We start from the raw sequence: 18,988 nt of genomic DNA on the forward strand, positions 1-18,988 counted from the left end.
TTGGTTTGTTTTTTTACAACATACAGATAAAGTAGTGTTATATAACCTTAAAAGTTAAAGTGACAGAAAGTGATGACATCATCAGTTTGTGTTGGCATGTGATGACATCATCAGTTTGTGTTGAAATGTGATGACGTCAGTTTGGGCTGCCACAATGTGATGACATCATCAGTTTGTGCTGACACAATGTGATAGCATCATCAGTTTGTGCTGCCACAATGTGATGACATCATCAGTTTGGGTTGCCATAATGTGATGACATCATCAGTTTGTGTTGCCACAATGTGATGACATCATCAGTTTGTGCTGACACAGTGATGACATCATCAGTTTGTGCTGCCACAATGTGATGACATCACGAGTTTGCTTTGACACAATGCAATGACATCATCAGTTTGTGTTCCTACAATGCAATGACATCATCAGTTGTGTTCCTACAATGCAATGACATCACTGCTGCATGTAAATGTAAATGATATGATTGAAAGGAACCATCCTTCTGTTTTCAAGTGAGATTTTTAAATTATGCTATTAAATAAGATTTTCCAAAACCAAACAATAATTTTGATGGAAAATTTATTAAATTATGTGGGAAATTAATATGTTACAGACAAAGAACAACATTTTGTGACCTCACAAAGTATTTCATTGAAATTTCACAAAATGCAAACAAAATAATGAATATTTGGGGTTGCCATGGTAACATTAGTTCTCCTTACCTCCATACACAGCCATAGCTGATCTGTCTGGTTAGCAGGGGTCCTCTTGTAATATGCACCATAAAATTTGGGTAAGTTTGGATGACCACAATGATCTTTAAAAATACCATATTCTGCCTCAATCTCCTCCTCTGTATCACTACCAGCATCCATTACTAGAGGAAAGAAATACCAACTTACATATTGAGCAGATAATGGCTTGCACCAAAAGTGCACTTTTTTGTGAGGATAGGATATTAGTTACAATTAATTTATTATACATGTACTAATGAACAAGCTATAAAACTAAACTCACTGTTGTTACTTTGTTAATAAGTGGTCGATTAACATGCACTAAAACAGTTTGCTTGGCACAATTTGAAAGGTAACAGAACCCACTTTCTTAGCAATCTAAAACTCAACAGCTAAACTACCATAAACCCAATTTCTTAGCTTTCCTTAGAAATACATTGTGTAAACTTACTTTTTGCTGCGACTATTTCACCAGTCTCCTTGTCCTCTGCTTTGAAAACTTCGCCATAGGTCCCTTCTCCGATGGAATCAAGCCGTTCCCATTTCTCAGACGGGTCATCCAGCTCATTACAGAGCTCCATAAGTTTGAGCTTCATGTTGATGAATTTCTTATTTCTGAAAAAGATATATTTTTATAGTCATTAATAAACAGTATCGTTGATAGGTAGGTCAACTATAAAAGTCATGTGACAAGTAGCATATATCATGTGACGGACATGTGACAAGTAGCTTACGATTCCATTATTTAGTCACATAGAAATAAGGTGGGGTTTTGCCATGTGTGAAGACTTGTTTTTACTTTAGTCTATTACCTACCTGGTTACTATAAGGGACAATCACAAAATGTCACATAAGCTGCATAAATGAACTTTGTTCATTAAGAGAGGGGGGCCTGGAATCAAAGCGATTGCTAAATTTCATTTTCATACTTCAAACCAAATTTAGAAAACTTTCACGCCTTCAATGATAACAGGTTCTGTATTTACTACTGAGATGTTGATAAGTTGAATAAAATTTACTTCAAATGTGATACAACAGTGCTGGGTTTCCAGTGGTATTTTAATTTGTTACTAATGTCTCTACATTGTATCAATCGTAGTGGTGTGACTGCTACAATTTTCATCATATATATGGTATATAAATGTGTTGAAGTTGTACATTTGTTTAGGGAGTGCGGGAAGAAGATATGGCCTAAACAACGTTCATTTATTGAGCTTGTGCCATGGCATTGTGCGATTGTTCTTAAACTGGCTATTATGAAATGAAGGAATGAATACATCTAGCAATAACACCACACTTTAAATTTAAATGCGATAAAGTTTCAGTCACACACATATTACATGTGTACATGTGCTTTAACATAATGTCTGTTTTCTTGACTGATTCAGTGATTGCCATGGTTACTAAATACAAATTGATTTTGATACATTGCAATGAAAATTAAAACTGACATAATACATTAATGCTGTTCACATTCTTCAACTCAGTAGGTATCACATCAATATACTATTGGGATGTAATTAAATACATAGCCATTCGTATCCATGGTAACCTGTCATCAACTACACTTATGCGATCAATTTAGAGTTAAAATTTGTCAAAAGTCACATCACTGAAATCAGTCCTGAATCAATTTGATTTCATCAACATCGTTAGTGACAAAATTATAAAAATTCACCATAGATTCATTTAATATGGATGATTTAATTTTAAGCAAATGATGGTATTTCTTATCAAGAAATATAAGCCTTAAAAATCATGATCTTTTATTGTATCAAGAAAAACAAGTCTTTGACGAACTCACATGCATGCACCCAAAAGTTTCAACTGACATTCATATTCTGGCAGCCATTTAGTCATTGTGATAATTCACAACACAATGTGATTTGCATATATGGACTACATGCAGTATCTGACATTTATATTGAGTCAGGTTTAGTTGAAATCAGTCCACGCACATCAGAGGTGTACATTTGACCTTGAACATATAGGTCAAAGTGAAAGGTCAGGGTCTCATTAGAAAGCTCATCATGGATGGGTATAGGTATTCAAAGTGATGCATGTGCATATATGGAGTACAGTATCTCACATTTATATTGTGTCAGGTTTGGTTGAAGTCAGTCCATGCATGTCAGAGGTGTACATGAACATTTATCATTTGACATTGAACATAAATGTCAAGGTCAATGGTCAGGGTTTCATTAGAAAGCTCATAATAGATAACATGGGTACTCAAAGTGATGTGCATATATGGAGTACAGTATCTCACATTTATATTGTGTCAGATTTGGTTGAAGTCAGTCCATGCATGTCAGAGGTGTATATGAACATTTATCATTTGACATTGAACATAAATGTCAAGGTCAATGGTCAGGGTCTCCTTAGAAAGCTCATCATGGATAACATGGGTGTAGGTACTAAAATTATATCTTATACTTCTTGTTGTTGTCTCATGTCAGTTACATCATGGATTTTTTTTGTTAAATTTTGACCCAGAAGATCAAGGTTAAGGTCGATGTAAAGACACTGTGCTGTGATTCCAAATTAGCAGATATGATTGTACACCATGTAGTTATTGCAAGTTGAACAGTTTTGATTGTATACTAAGTAGTCATCGTAGGTTGAATGGTTTTGATTGTATACTGAACTAAAGCTAGGTGATGTGACAACTATTCACGTACATTCAACAAACCATAGAATAAATTCCACATTTTGAGCTCTAATACTAAACCAATGAATAGAATAACGAGATACTGCATAGAATGGAATTTGGTGGACATGCTTTAGCGTTCTACTAAATTATTCAGGCTGGTAGTGATTTCCGTAATAACTAACATTACAATACATATCTCAACCATATCCTCATATCCATCGATTTCTATGGAAATCACTTCCTTTTACCTACACAAGAATATTTCTTTTTATAACGCAAGGTACTTTGAGTCACTTTCAGAAGGTAAATTGAAACATCCATTTGGCTGTCAATACATAGTATGACAGAACTCCATTATGCATGAATGCCAGTGTGGTATATTTATACTTACGGTATTTGCTAGTCTAGTTCCTATATACAGTATCGTTACGATCATTTACACCTCCGCTCACAGTATAGTCAAAGTCATTACTTTAGATGTACGGATCGAGATGCATGAGATGAAATTTAAAATTCATCCACAGCCATCCACACAGTCATTAACATCATGTCTTTGTTAATCAATCATACAATTCTAACCAATAACACAGTCCTTCATAAAGTTAGTGTTTATTGGGGCAGTTATGTAATGTCCAGTTGGGGTTCACTGATTGGATGAACAACTTTTTGTGCTGATTAAGGGACTTTGACCAGACATGGTTTAGTTAGAAACCAAGTTGGCATCCAGACAAGGTATTTGCATGAGTGCTTGTATTTCTCTACGGTTGTACTCTTACAAGTGTAGCAAGTTAAAGCGAAGTAGAACTTATCACAAGCACGAGTTCAAAATACTCCCAAGTATCCACACTGGTAGTCACATTTCATGGAGTTTTGTTATTATTACATATGTCTATCAAAAACAATGCATTTCATTAAAAAATACAACTGTGCGTTAATTCAAGTGATTTCATGTACGTGGAACGATTATATTCTCATTTGCATACAGGTATGTACAAATATTTACGGTATTGCACTGCAGAGTGAATGTACAAGCCAAGTAATCAACGTGAGATATGTTTCAGAAATACTCACGATGGTTATACTCACTCATGTTATCGGTATGGTATCTTATGTTAACATGTAGAGTCCAATATTGTTCATTCTTGCACCACTAATGGACGTTAGATATTGAACTTAAAATATGCTAGACTTAGAATACACGTCAAAATGAGGTCACCTTATGCAAAAGACAATCCAGAAAAAAAAGTATCTCGAACACTGTATTCAGACTTATTATTTCATTTGAAACAAAAATAATAATAAACTAACAGCAGAAATGTTCTACAACACTAACAGACACTGTTATAAAAACCAAAATGAGAAATGACTGCATTTTCTGATAAAACAGATATAGCTGTTGGGTACCAATCATTCTAAAATCGCTGACATTTCTATCAATACGCTATTACCATCATGAATAATTACCAGCTGTCATCGATTCAGCGACATCCATTTTTCAGCTAGACTTACTAATTCGCCGACTGACTTCTTTCTGAAATGTCATGCTTCATGAAAAAGACGTATTGGGAACAGATATTAAGAATAAAGAAAATGAATTAATGAGTTTCTGATATCATATATATTCAAATTAATATGCAATATACATCATGGCCATCTTTATAGAGAGCTATCAATAAGTATCACTGTAGTGTTCAGATGTTGGAAATATACATATGCTATGTCAATCACATTATAAAAATGATTTTAATATAGTTGTAATTTTACTATGGTTACCATGGTAACTATTACATAGTCAAAAGCTCGAGCTTGATATTGAAGACTGGGAGAATACTGTGAAGTGGAGAGTGGGATTCAAATTGAGTAAGATAATACTATTTATAATAATAGTGGTGTTCTGCGATACTTCTATTAAAATGGAATCTTATCAGTACGTCTTATAAATTGTCCACATATGGAAGTTTGCATGATTATTGGTTTTATGGATTATTCCAAGGAAGTATTCTACAATGAAGTATTTGAGCTGACAACTTTTGACTATAATAACTCACTTAAAACGATACCCTAAAATAATGTACCTTCATACCATGGGCACTTACTATATAACAATTTAGATATCAAGAATATCCAGAATCAAGTTTTAAACGTTCAACGGTTCATCTACACAGACACAACACAGACACAGACATAGATACATGTGTGTGCTTGCATTCCAAGTGTGTGCATACACATGCATGTACACATGCATGCATACATACATACATACATACATACATACATACATACATACATACATACATACATATGTACATATACATAATTATACATACACACATATACAGTGTACACATACATGCATACATACATACATACATGTACATACATACATACATACATATGTACATATACATAATTATACATACACACATATACAGTGTACACATACATGCATACATACATACATACATGTACATACATACATACATACATACATGCATATACATACATACATACATACATACATACACATACATACACACACATACACACACACACACACACACACACACACACACACACACACACATTGCCATGCCTTTAGCAAAACTGAACCTTTAAAATGAACAAAGTAATTTTGACAGGCTTCTTGTAAGATTTAAAATCTAATAATGAAGAAAACGGAGTTACGTTGACATTATAAAAGAAAGTTAATAATAACCTATAAATGATGTCAGCGAAAAATCCCTTAAGTGATTGGTATTAAAATCATTGACTAATATTATTTTTTTTGTCAGACAATACAACCATGTAGTACTTTCAAACATTCTACACAATCTAGCATCATCTGTTGCTATGGAAACAGATGTACTTTGATAAGAGCATTTCTTCAATACTGTATGAATTCCCCTTGCAGCATGTTGCCATAGAAACACTGATTACTTATTTCAGAGACTTCTTCGGGATGTCAAAAGGTATTAAATCTCATGAGATAAGTGACATCATTATTGTCTTTTAACCATCGTCGTTCATTTGAAGAGATAGTAAATTGTCAATGTTTATAAAATTTTTGAAAAAGACAAAATCAAAGGATTGGCATTTTGAGACTCTTTTTTATCAAAAGAAATTGGTAAATCTTAAATTTCCAATATTGGATCACTTTTTTTACTCTAGGATTGTGTCATTTCTGTCAAATTGTCAATATTTCCTAAATTTTCTGAAATAATTTAAATGTAGGTACAGTATTAATATACTGAAACCCTATCTTATCGAAAAAAAGGTTGGTAAATCTTGAATTTCTAATACTGAAAACATTTTATTCTAGAACAACAAAATTGTCAATATGTAATAGAATTATATGATTATGAAGCAGCAAATGAAGGTATTGAGACACTTTTAGAGCCTAGAAAATATTGAAATCTTGCATTTCTAGGAATGGATTTTATTGGAGAAGATCGAGTGACATATTTGTCAAAATTGTCAATATGTAGTAGAATTATTTGAAACTGTAAATGAATGCATTCAGACACTTTCGAGCATACAAAATATTGAAATCTTGCATTTCTTTGAATGGTTTTTATTGGAGAAGACAGGTATATTTGTCAATTTTGTCAATAATGTACAGAATTCTTTGAAATAGTCTTGATACGTGCAAGTAATGGCATATTGAGGGTGAGAGACACTTTTTATAAAAAGATATTGACATAATCGTGATTTCTAATATTGAAATCATTTTTTTTTGTATTCTAGAACAGTGATAAACCCCAATGTGTATCATACTAGACACAATTTAATCAAGTTTCAGTCTTAGCCCAGAGACTCAACTATTTGACACAATACACTGGCTTTCTTTTAGACAAATAATACTGTCAAACTGTATAGCTAAGTCTCTGTTTATCACAGACTAAATTGCTTTATTGAAGACAATCAGCAAGTAATTAATTCCTTCCATTGAAATTATTTTATTCAAATTCATTGACGTGCCTAACTTGATCAGCTCTTCTATTGAAACTGTTTTTTTGTAAAGACATCGGCAACCAGTAATTTTTAATATTGATATAATGTATGACAGATATTATTAAAATACTGTCATTTTCAATGCTTCACCAGATTATCAGCAATAAGGATATTTGAGAATAAACCTCAGCTCAGACTGATTATTAAAGCTTTCAATGATGCCCAAGTACTTACAGTACGTCTATTCTGCATGTATGCTATAAAATGATAAATAAAATAGCGCCAAAGGTATTCCATGCACGAGCCAAGTTGAACAAAAAATATGGAAAATATACTCGGGTCGTTCTACGTCCTGACAACAAAAAATATGGAATATATACTCTGGGCATTCTACGTCATGACAATGAAAAGCAACTAAAATCTGCTAGTAAATGTATGTGTTATCGACTGTTTCTAAATAGTAAATTCTAGTAACTGTATAATGATACAGGCAATCAATACATTAAAGTTAAACACAATTTCCCTACCAAGATCCGTACCTCACTGCTGATTGATACCAGCTCCATACTGATAAGTTAAAGTGAATGAAACTAATGCATGTCATCTAGTTTTAATAACATCCAGGTTTTTCTTAAACATAGTGAAGCCATGAGGTATCCCTTTCCTTTCAAGACACACCTAACAGATTTCATATAAATTAACCTAAATATGTTTCGAGTTCTGAATAAACCTTTCACCCCAAATCATTTTCTAAAACCAAATTTGCATATCAACAAAAAGGGTCAGTCATATCTTGCCTTTAATAAATCTTTATCTAGACATCCCTAGAAATATTTCAAACAACACTTGCGGTGATGCACATGAATGAAAAGGTGATATCGGGTTATGAAAAAATTATTATACACTTATACCTAGGGATAATATATGAAAAATAAAGAGATACATGAAGTCTGCTTACGTTATTAATGACATTCATACGCTAAGAATCTGCTTACCAGGTAAACCTGTGGCTGTATTTGTTTACAACTCGAATCAGTGGTTAAGTACAGAGTAACCTGTTTACTGTATAGTTTGTTACATCATTAGCTCTCATAACTTCTAGTTCTCATACATATACAGGCAGTTAACAGGCTAAGTACAGAAGTACATATATCCGAATAATTTACCTGTCCCAATAAAGGTATAGTCTAGTTCCTACACAGTATCGTTACGATTTATACCTTTACTCACAGTCTAGTTCCTATACAGAATCGTTACGATTTACACCTCCACTCACAGTCTAGTTCCTACACAGTATCGTTACGATTTATACCTTTACTCACAGTCTGGTTCCTATACAGTATCGTTACGATTTATACTTTCACTCACAGTCTAGTTCCTATACAGAATCGTTACGATTTACACCTCCACTCACAGTCTAGTTCCTATACAGTATCGTTACCATTTACACCTCCACTCACAGTCTAGTTCCTATACAGTATCATTACCATTTACACCTCCACTCACAGTCTAGTTCCTATACAGTATCGTTACCATTTACACCTCCACTCACAGTCTAGTTCCTATACAGTATCGTTACCATTTACACCTCCACTCACAGTCAAGTTCCTATATACAATATCGTTACCATTTACACCTCCACTCACAGTCAAGTTCCTATATACAATATCGTTACCATTTACACCTCCACTCACAGTCAAGTTCCTATATACAATATCGTTACCATTTACACCTCCACTCACAGTCAAGTTCCTATATACAATATCGTTACCATTTACACCTCCACTCACAGTCAAGTTCCTATATACAATATCGTTACCATTTACACCTCCACTCACAGTCTAGTTCCTATATACAATATCGTTACCATTTACACCTCCACTCACAGTCTAGTTCCTATACAGTATCGTTACGATTTATACCTTCACTCACAGTCTAGTTCCTATACAGTATCATTACGATTTATACCTCCACTCACAGTATGTGGTTACCACAGTTGGCGTCCAGACTAGTAAGGGTGGAGAATATTTTTCAACAGGAATAAAATTTAACCCTAAAATGACAAAGTTACATCTAATGCAGCTTTAACTTTTAAAGTTAAATCATCCCCATTGATCCAAAAATTTAGAAAGAGAAATAATTAATGAACAGCTTGCATCGCCACCATAACTAACAGATTGCCTGCGTTATTCTATATATAGACAATGACTAATTTGCATACTTTGACCTCAAAAGGTCACAGAAGTTAATGACACAATAGTCAATAGTCTTGTTATTGTTCAGGCCATTGTTTATTGTGATGGCATAGCAACAGTAAACTTTTATTGTAAATAATAGTAACTGTATTATTAGAACTTTATGTGACAAGGGCTAATTTGGGACTCATATTCTAGTCAAATAACTTTATCTGGTATCATTGCAGTTATGTTGATATAAAACAAGTTACAGGCAAGCATTTATACGCAGACTTGTTACGAACAGGGACAGCAAATACATTTGAATTGGATTAATAACATCAGCAGAGCATTTTGGAACCACAAAGATTTGTATTTCATTTCATGGTTTGACATGAACAGTTTTTTTGGCTTCTCTACATAATACTTACATTCATAAATGAATTTTAATTTCCCCTGGCATTTCGTGTACATGTAAAGACGACATAAAACTATTCATATCAAATGATACTCTAGTTCCTAATCCTATACAACATTTTGCGATTACTATGATCATCTCCACTCACGTATAGGGAAATTCATAATTCTAGCACAGAAATCTGTGCTACCCCCAACTGCATTTTTATAAACGTGATGATGTTATCGCATCCCAACGTGATTTTAGTTCAGACTGGAGAGGTGAAGTTTGGTTAATGAGCAATTGTCTAAAAGAACTAACCAATTGCAACTGCCTGTCATTTTGTGATGGATTACTACTGACATGCATCATTTTACCCTTTGCTCAGCAGTGGTAGCACAGATTTCTGTGCTAGAATAACAACTTTCTCTATACGTGAGTGGAGATGACTGTAGTAACCATAACACGTCATATAGAAACTAGCCTAATCAAATAACTGAATGTAATAGAAGTTTATGTATTTCTAGAAAGCCAAAAATCAGCACCGCCATATGAATCACAATTTGAACACATTACTATCCTATTTATACTAGTGAAAATAGACCTCTTATTCAGTGTTTCAGTCAGCCTTTTGAAAGAGTGGGACATAGTGTCCCGAGACTTTTATTTTTCTGGCTCATCATAAATTTTTTTGGGACAAAAAAAAAAAAGCACCAATCATTGGCATTGTAGCACAACTGTACAGTTTTAAAAAAATATTTACCCACATGCTGATCCATGCTAGATATTTGCTGAATGATTATGCAGTTGCCTATCTATTCTAATCCTGTTGTTATCTATGCAATATATGCGATCATTTGGCTGTTGCTATAGGTGTGGTCATGTTGCTAAACATATTTGCATACAATTTCAGTGTGGGTCATCTATGACCCGTCACTTCCAAAACTGTGGGTCAGGTCCAAAAAATGTGTGCCAAATGACCCAAAAACCCCCTCTGGCTGCAACACTGCCATTTGACATGCATAACGCCTCATTATCAATTTTCAGTGAATATATTGTGAGTTGACTGAAATAAAAATACAATACTAGTACAGGTTTACTAATGACTACAGGTTATTTTGTAAATGATTATTATTATCAAAATATTACGCTTTGCAGGGTGTTTGGATTTCGGCTTTTTCTTCCTAAGTCAAAATATTTGTTTATGGTAATGTAAATATTATGGTCAATTAACATGACATGATGAATGGAAAAACGTTTGAACATTTGAAAAAATCTTTTGACATTTTCAATGAAAAGCATGATGTAACTTGCTTATTAAATTTATATATTAAACAGTTAAAATAAACACTGGTTGACAAACCTGAATACAGTTTATTAACTATTAATCTACTTGTATATTGTGAAATATGTGGCTCATTATTTTTTGGTTAGCATTCAAAATATTTACAACCTGCAAAATTGAATTTTTGTTACACATTGCAGAGTTCATAAACAGTGCTATGTTACTTGTTTTGTTTCGGATCGCCATGTAAATTTAGATCGTATGGTGATTGTGCGGCATTTTTACATTTTCCACTAATATGGAACAATCTATCCCAGGGCAATAGTCACTTGCAGTAGGAGTATGCTGCCAATCAACCCCACACTTATTCTGACCAAAAACCAATACTACATTTTAGACCATTAGACAGGTGGGTGTTTTTGGAAGATCAAATTTTAGACCAAAATACATTAAATTTTGTAGTACGCAGTTCCATATTTAGGAAATGGTGAATCTCAAAATATAGTTTTCACTCTTGTATTTTTTCTCTCAAGAGGAAACATTTTGGTGGCAAATAATGGAACAGTTATGATTTGATTACTCTAGTTCCTATACAGTATCGTTAATATTTACACCTCCATTCACAGTATAGTCAAAGTCGTTACTCTAGAAGTCCTGAGATGCATGGGATGCAATTCAAAATTCATCCACAGCCACCCACACAGTCATTAACATCATGTGTTAGTGTTTATTGGGGTAGTTATGTAATGTCTAAATATGATATATTTGTCAGCTCAGGATGCTACATATACACTCTTTACATCACTATAGCAGTTGGGGTTCACTGATTGGATGAACAACTTTTTGTGCTGATTGAGGGACTTTGACCAGATGTGGTTTAGTTTGAAACCACGTTGGCACATTCCAGGCTATGCACATTTTAGAGTCACCAAGGAAAATATAAAATCATGTAGAGTGGACCCTGTTTTAGACTCTTCAGCACAAAAAACAGACCCCATTTTAGACAAAAGGGCTAGAAAATGCACCCCAAGGGCAGCACGCAAATATAGTTAAATATAGTTAAATAGGAGGAGCAGCACCCCACCACACCACACCCCTCCCCTGGGCAATCTACCTGTTGAAGTACATCAGTTTTCCACTCTTGATAAATGAGGGATTTAGTTATCAAGTGCCTTTGTATACTGGATTCAGGCATTTTACAAATGTCTGTGAATGATTTATTGATTGATTTACATGAAATGATCACATGATATTTGATAGATGTGGTAATGGTTAAGTATAATATATATACAAAGAGGTTTTGTAACCAAGGCGGCTTTGTTATTTAAAAAAAAAAAAATTTTGGAACCCAATAAATAATCCTACAATGTCACTTTTACTGATATCTAAATACCTCTTGTAAGCTCGACACATTGCTACACAGGATTTAACATGTTTGAATGCTTAGAATTTTATTTTATCAGGAAACAAAATAAATATGGAGAACCATAACATTACAGACAGTGTCCCTGCGAACAAGAAGACCATGGCATGTACTTGCTACATATCAGAACTATTTGCTTTAGTGGTACTGTTACATTCATTACCTTTAGAAAAATTAGGACTCATACAATTACTATACTCAACTTACTACCTCAATTAATTCTCTGTACTTGCAACAGCATTTTACTTCATGCTAGAAGGTCAAAATAGAGCAAGAAGGTTGACTTAATATTCCCACGCACGCCTATATTTATGCATGTGAAGCAGTGGAGCGGAAGTTATGGTGTCGACCAAGAACTTGAATGTCCATTACTGTTATGGTGTGCCTAGGCAATAATAACTATATCAGGTACCGAGAATTGAGGACTTGTACAATTACTAGTTTCGGCCAAAAATCAATTTAGAACCTGTATAATTACTACTGTTACTGCTAAATTACAACTTATACAACTAATTATTATTCGATTCAAATGAGGCCCTGTTCAATTACTACAGTTACCATGGTAAGTGTACCATTTCACGTGTAATAAGATGGCTGTTCGTTCATTACACATTCATAATAAGCAGCTTTCAACAGTGCACAGCATAATATCAATATTTGTCGTTTAAAAAATCTGAGAAGTCAGCACTTACGTTAGTTCTCCATGCCATGTAGCTAATAATGATGTACATTTTGATTTCTTTTATTTATATGAATAATAAATTAACTGCTCAAGTGTTTACTGGGAACTACGTGATAACAGTGTCAGTAGTGAAAATATCATTAATCACTTTCATGCAAGTGACATACCAAACATTTACCTCCTGGGTTTTTGAGTGTGGTAAGGGGCTATCTCAAATTATCATTATATGCCTAAGATCGGAGAGCAAAATTTAATGGTGTAAATGTTTTAGATAATAGTCTGGGCCTTAAAATTGGTAATATCAGTTTGTTTTGATCATAATTAAGTAATTACTAGTACTATGTCCATTCCACTGAAATAAATGTCGACAGTGAGATATGTCAAATTCTTTCCAAGGTTTAGACATGAGATATTTGACTGACAACCGTCTTATCAACATGATCTACAAATCATGTGATGTTAAATCATGTGATGACTCTTCAGAACTCAAAGTTTATGAAGATACATCTATTTCCTGGAGTGGATTCCCCTTTTAAAACAACTGTAGGGTTGGCAAGGAAAACCTCGGATCACATAACCTACATTTTGTAAAACACACCTAGTTAAGTGGTTTCCTTTATTTAACCTGATTTATCACATCTTTTCTTTCTGAGCTGAGGTTAAAATCAGAACTTGTCCTTTAGAATGACTGTTATCAGTAAAAGACTTGAATTGCCTGTCATTCTTGATATTATGATAATAAATGGTAACAAACAAACAAGTCATAACCACGTAGACAAGCCTTCAACATTTCAAGCATCTAATTCTCATGCCCAACTGCAAAAAATCAATATTCAAATATTTGGTACTGTTTCTGTCATGTATATTTTCATTCCTCTGCAGCAAAAGTGATTTATTAAATCAAGGAAGTAGTTTTTTCTGCAAATTTATAATTTCAAATCCAGATGTTGACTACAAATATCCAATTATAACCTGATTGAAGTGTATTGAGCTGGAAAATGGGGAAAACATGCGAAGATTTTGTGAACACAACAACAAAATGTTCGTGTAGTTGTTATTTCCTTAAAGGTACACAGGCTCAAGTTTATGTTTTGGGGCGAGATTTATTCTGTGTATTTAAAAGTCCCTCATAGTATTCTACTCAGTACTGAAGCAAACATAACTATCAATTATAATTGACTGAAATCAAACCTTTTATTAAGACATAGAAACGATCTGATGGTGTAATTTTCGATACGTACCAAAAAATGTTAAGGAATCTATACTAGACAATCAACTGTTCTGACAAACTCAGACAGCAGTAGGCCTTTCCAAAATTTGCCATGGTCACGCTGTACTTCCTGTCTGTGTGTACCTTGGGGGTATACATGTACAAAGTATAAGTTACTCAGTTAATCAGACAGCACTGGTGCCTTCTGTGATCTTTGAACAATACGAAAAACATCCCTGATTTACACTTCTACAGAATACCAAGGAACATAACTCTTTAAGAAACAGTACTATGAGGTGATGATACCCCAATTTGAGCGTGAGTGCTGTATTTCAAATTTCCTGGGTTTTTTTTGTTTTTTTTAAATTTCCTGTTTGCAGTCTGCAATGGCCTCAAGCAATGTCATAGAAGACATGTATTGACATTAATATTATACTAGAATAGTTTAATCAAGGTTTTATGGAAGTATTTTCGGTTGAGTAACAAGGTTTATAAACTCAGCTTGTGCCACTTTAATTTATTTATTTTATTTATCTATTCAGGTAAACCAATGGGCATAAAGCCCATTTACAGGCACCTTTAGAAACAAATAAGGAAAAACAAGCACTAAAAAGATAAAAACAAGGGGTAACAATAACAGAAAGAAGTGACATTAAATAAAAGGCAAACACAGAAATAAAAACAACAAAACAGGTAAAATTATTAAAAACACGCAGCCTGAAGCACACACCGAAAGGCGGAAACAGGACTAAATAACAAGAATTAAAAACATCACTTAATAACAAGTTTCTCCTGCAGTATTCATAATATGCCATATTTGTTATTTTTTTAAATGTGACCTATCATATATACTTACATTACTCACTTACAATTCCCTGAAGTTCTAGTTCTAAGACTGATTTTTTTGTTATAAATATTTACAACATCAGAGGCTACAATGTACATACCTTCAATAATACATTCATATTCTCTAAATAATTTAATATCATGTATATAATAATTATATTGTCAAGGATATGACAAAACTTGAACGATTAATTTTTAATAATTTTTGACAATGGAGTCAGGAAAGCTTTGATAATTCTATTTGTCTCTGGTGAGCCTCAGGCTAAACATAGCCTAAGTTTGTGTTCACTGGATCTGTTTAATACAACCATGCAGAAACCAATAAAAAACTGCATATTCTACTCTAAGATAGCAGGCTACACTTTATCTAAAGAAATAAACCATTTAAATATATTGCAACTCGATGCAGACTTAAGCATAGCGTTTTGATGTCTGCATGATGGCACATGGTTCACTTCATTTTGACAAAAAGTCACAAGAAAAGGTACTCATGCAATCTTATGTTTATGGTCATCTGAAGAGAAAGGCCAAATCGTGAACATATTTTAAACAAACAGTGATACAAGAGAAAAATGGGATAGGTTTTTTTTTTGTGCATTGCCAACTTAATTTGCTTTTAACATAATGAGTTTGAAATAAACACAAAAAGTAATAATGCAATTGCAAATTATGGGCCATATAACTTCCAGATATCCAATTTATCAAATTAGTCATACATTTCAATTCTAATATCTATTAGTTGGTATTTCATGTATGTTAACTCATTACTCATAATCATTAATAACACCGTGAACTTTGCAACTATTATTACACGTAAGGGAAAGGTTACCTTGTGAATTATTTCACTGTGTTTAATAAAACCTTGGATTTGAATGAGATAAAATGTGTTGGCTTCGTTCACTTTCACTTATCAGTATGGAGCTGGCATTGTTCCGAACTAAAGTGGAATGGATGTATGGGCCTTTATACCAGGCAACTTCTGTTAAAACACGTTGCTGACTGTTTCTATTGTTATATTCACAAACCATGCTGTCAAATGTACATCAAACTGAAGTTCCCTACCATGGTCCAGACTTCATAAAGTGCTTGCTGTCAGTCTACACTGATAAGTGAAACTGAATGAAACCTTGCATATTCACCAAGTAGAATTGCCATGGACATGCATTGCCTCATGGGAGTTACCAGATCACGCATATGTAATGACTAAATATTAATTTAAATATTCATGACTTCTAAGAGCATGTTACCTCCAAATAAAATAATCATGAAATGACTCTCCAGAACCAAAAGTTTATGAAAATGCATTTATTTCCTGGCGTAAATCCAATATTAATTGCAAATGGGATTAATCCTGCAGTGTAATTTCAGCGAAAGTGGTCCTGGCTGGAAGGTTTTCCTATATTAATTTTTTTTTTTTTTTTGAGGATTTCTTCCATATATTATTCTATTTATTGAAACAGAACTATCACTAGTAACCAGGAGATTGGTAGCATTTTAATTAGACAAATTATATGAATAATTCAATGATATTATGCAGTCTATTAATGATGATAATATCACTGGATTATTCGAACATATAATAACAAACATCAAATATCACAATTATTTTATTGTCCATTTTATGAAAAAAATAAATAGAAATTTGTCTTTTGGTTACTCTGAACATGAAAAATTATATAAATATAATTAATATATATAATTTTATAATATTACTGACAACAGACATTATGCATACGCTAGAAAGATGCTTATTCACTGAGCTGGAATATGTCTGGCATCATGGTTTAAAATTGAAATTGCAGAGGGAATAATTTTAAGTTTTTTTTGTGAAAATTTCTCTGTGTTCTTGGTACTTTGAACCTGTGACCCAAAAGAAGATTATCTACATAGATATTAAGAAGATGGGTATCATTACCTAGAAGTAGGATTTCACAGAAAATGGTCATTTAATAAAATTCATAGTTACAATGTGATAGTATCGAATTACTACAAATACGTAATACTTGTGCTATTTACCTCCAAAATATTTAATTCCTTCACTTTGATCATAAGTCTAGCTAAATCATCGGCTAAAATTCACATTACGTCAATGGTCCTTTGTAATCTATCATAATGCTGGTACCAGTATGACAAATCTGTGTAAATGTTGTCATGGTAACAAAGCTAACTGGTTGACATCAAAACTCCAATAATGAAAGTACTGATGAATAAGCAGTTTTTTGTTTTTTTAATTTTTCAAGTGTACGTCATATTGTTGGCAAACTATTACGATATATCATTTGTAACTGTCAACTATCAGTAATGATTGTCACAAAATTACATGCAACCGATAAAGTTGTCCCATACCCCTGCAAAAAAATAACATGCCTAAAGCACTATGAAACAAACAAGCTACTGTACAGGTCGTTATGGCAACAGTGTACTTCAGCCTCACAACCTTTGTTCTATGAATAATTAATTTCTGATTTCCTTAACCATTGGACTAATTTTCCTGCACTGTCAAGAGTAGCTTTACCACCATTTTCATTTATATTTCAATAGAAATCAACTCATAACAAACTAAACTGTCTTTCAATTTTTTAAAATTGTTTTTAATTTTTTATAAGAAGGAAAAAAGAATACATGACAAAACAAAGTACAAACAAACAAACCACAAGACTAATATAGACAACCAGAAACACCTACACGTCAATATAAGTAATAAGCGGCCTCATTTATCAATGTGTTTACCAAGTACATTCCCAGAGGATGCTACTTATTTTTCTACTTTCTAAATTAAGCTAAACTTTTTAAAACTTTTTTATTTAATAATACTATAAGGAATAAAGTATACTCGTCAGAGACAGAGTTATAGAAAAAAGTTGGCACCAGCTGGTACACAAGAATGATCCGATATAATCCTTATGGCTTTACTGATAAGATAACACTACCTGTAATACCCAAATCTGGGCTTGAAACCCTGGCAGATATACAGTCTAGGATGTTTGGGGTTTTGGAAGTTACGTTAAATTTGCTGTATAATGCCATTATTACCTGATGCTATTAGTCTTAAGTTTAGTTTTACACTAGTTAGTTTATTAATTTCCCCCTTTTATTTCTTAAAAATTCAACCTAGGGCGCATATATTATATTGGAGTGCCTATTGACAGGCGTGACCTCTGACACGGCCGCGATTTTGGCATGGATTGCCATTGTCTAGGTACGCAAAAAACATTGCCTCGGTATATCGAGTCGCAAAACTATTGAAATATGTAGCGGCATTGGACAATTCAAAAAATGTTCAACCAGCATGCCGATCTGAAGTAATTGCGTACGTAACGTATGTATGTATGTACATATGGTGACTGATGAGGTGAAATGTCATTGGCTACTATGTGACATGCGTAAATGACCAGCACGAATGCACGTATCATATCTGTTCATCTTGAAAATGAACTCTATTGATAAGGAATTTACATGTAGTTTCTAGAAAAATTACACTTAGATGTTGAGAATCGTGTGCTGTGTAATTGTTATTGTTAAAGTGGCCGCACCATGGATGAAAACTGGGTATTTATTTTCTGATTTTTAATGTCTAAAACAATTTTTTCATGGCTTCCTACTTGAAAAATCAATGTGAAACAACATAGACCAAGT

At 33.3% G+C, this 18,988-nt stretch overlaps 1 protein-coding gene across 1 annotated transcript in view; it reads right to left on the minus strand.

Moving 5' to 3' along the window:
• The window catches only part of LOC144450538 (myosin-IIIb-like), a 35,847-nt gene extending 33,256 nt beyond the window's left edge, over positions 1 to 2,591 (minus strand). The window contains exons 1-3 of the mRNA XM_078141183.1: positions 2,536 to 2,591; positions 1,183 to 1,346; positions 720 to 874 (exon numbers count right to left, since the gene is read on the minus strand). Coding sequence (XP_077997309.1) covers positions 720 to 874; positions 1,183 to 1,346; positions 2,536 to 2,591 — 375 coding nt within the window. The remainder of the gene's footprint in view (positions 1 to 719; positions 875 to 1,182; positions 1,347 to 2,535) is intronic.
• Positions 2,592 to 18,988: the final 16,397 nt, after the last annotated feature.

This window comes from Glandiceps talaboti, chromosome 20 (assembly GCF_964340395.1).
Source record: "Glandiceps talaboti chromosome 20, keGlaTala1.1, whole genome shotgun sequence".
In the NCBI taxonomy this organism is placed as follows: domain Eukaryota; kingdom Metazoa; phylum Hemichordata; class Enteropneusta; family Spengelidae; genus Glandiceps; species Glandiceps talaboti.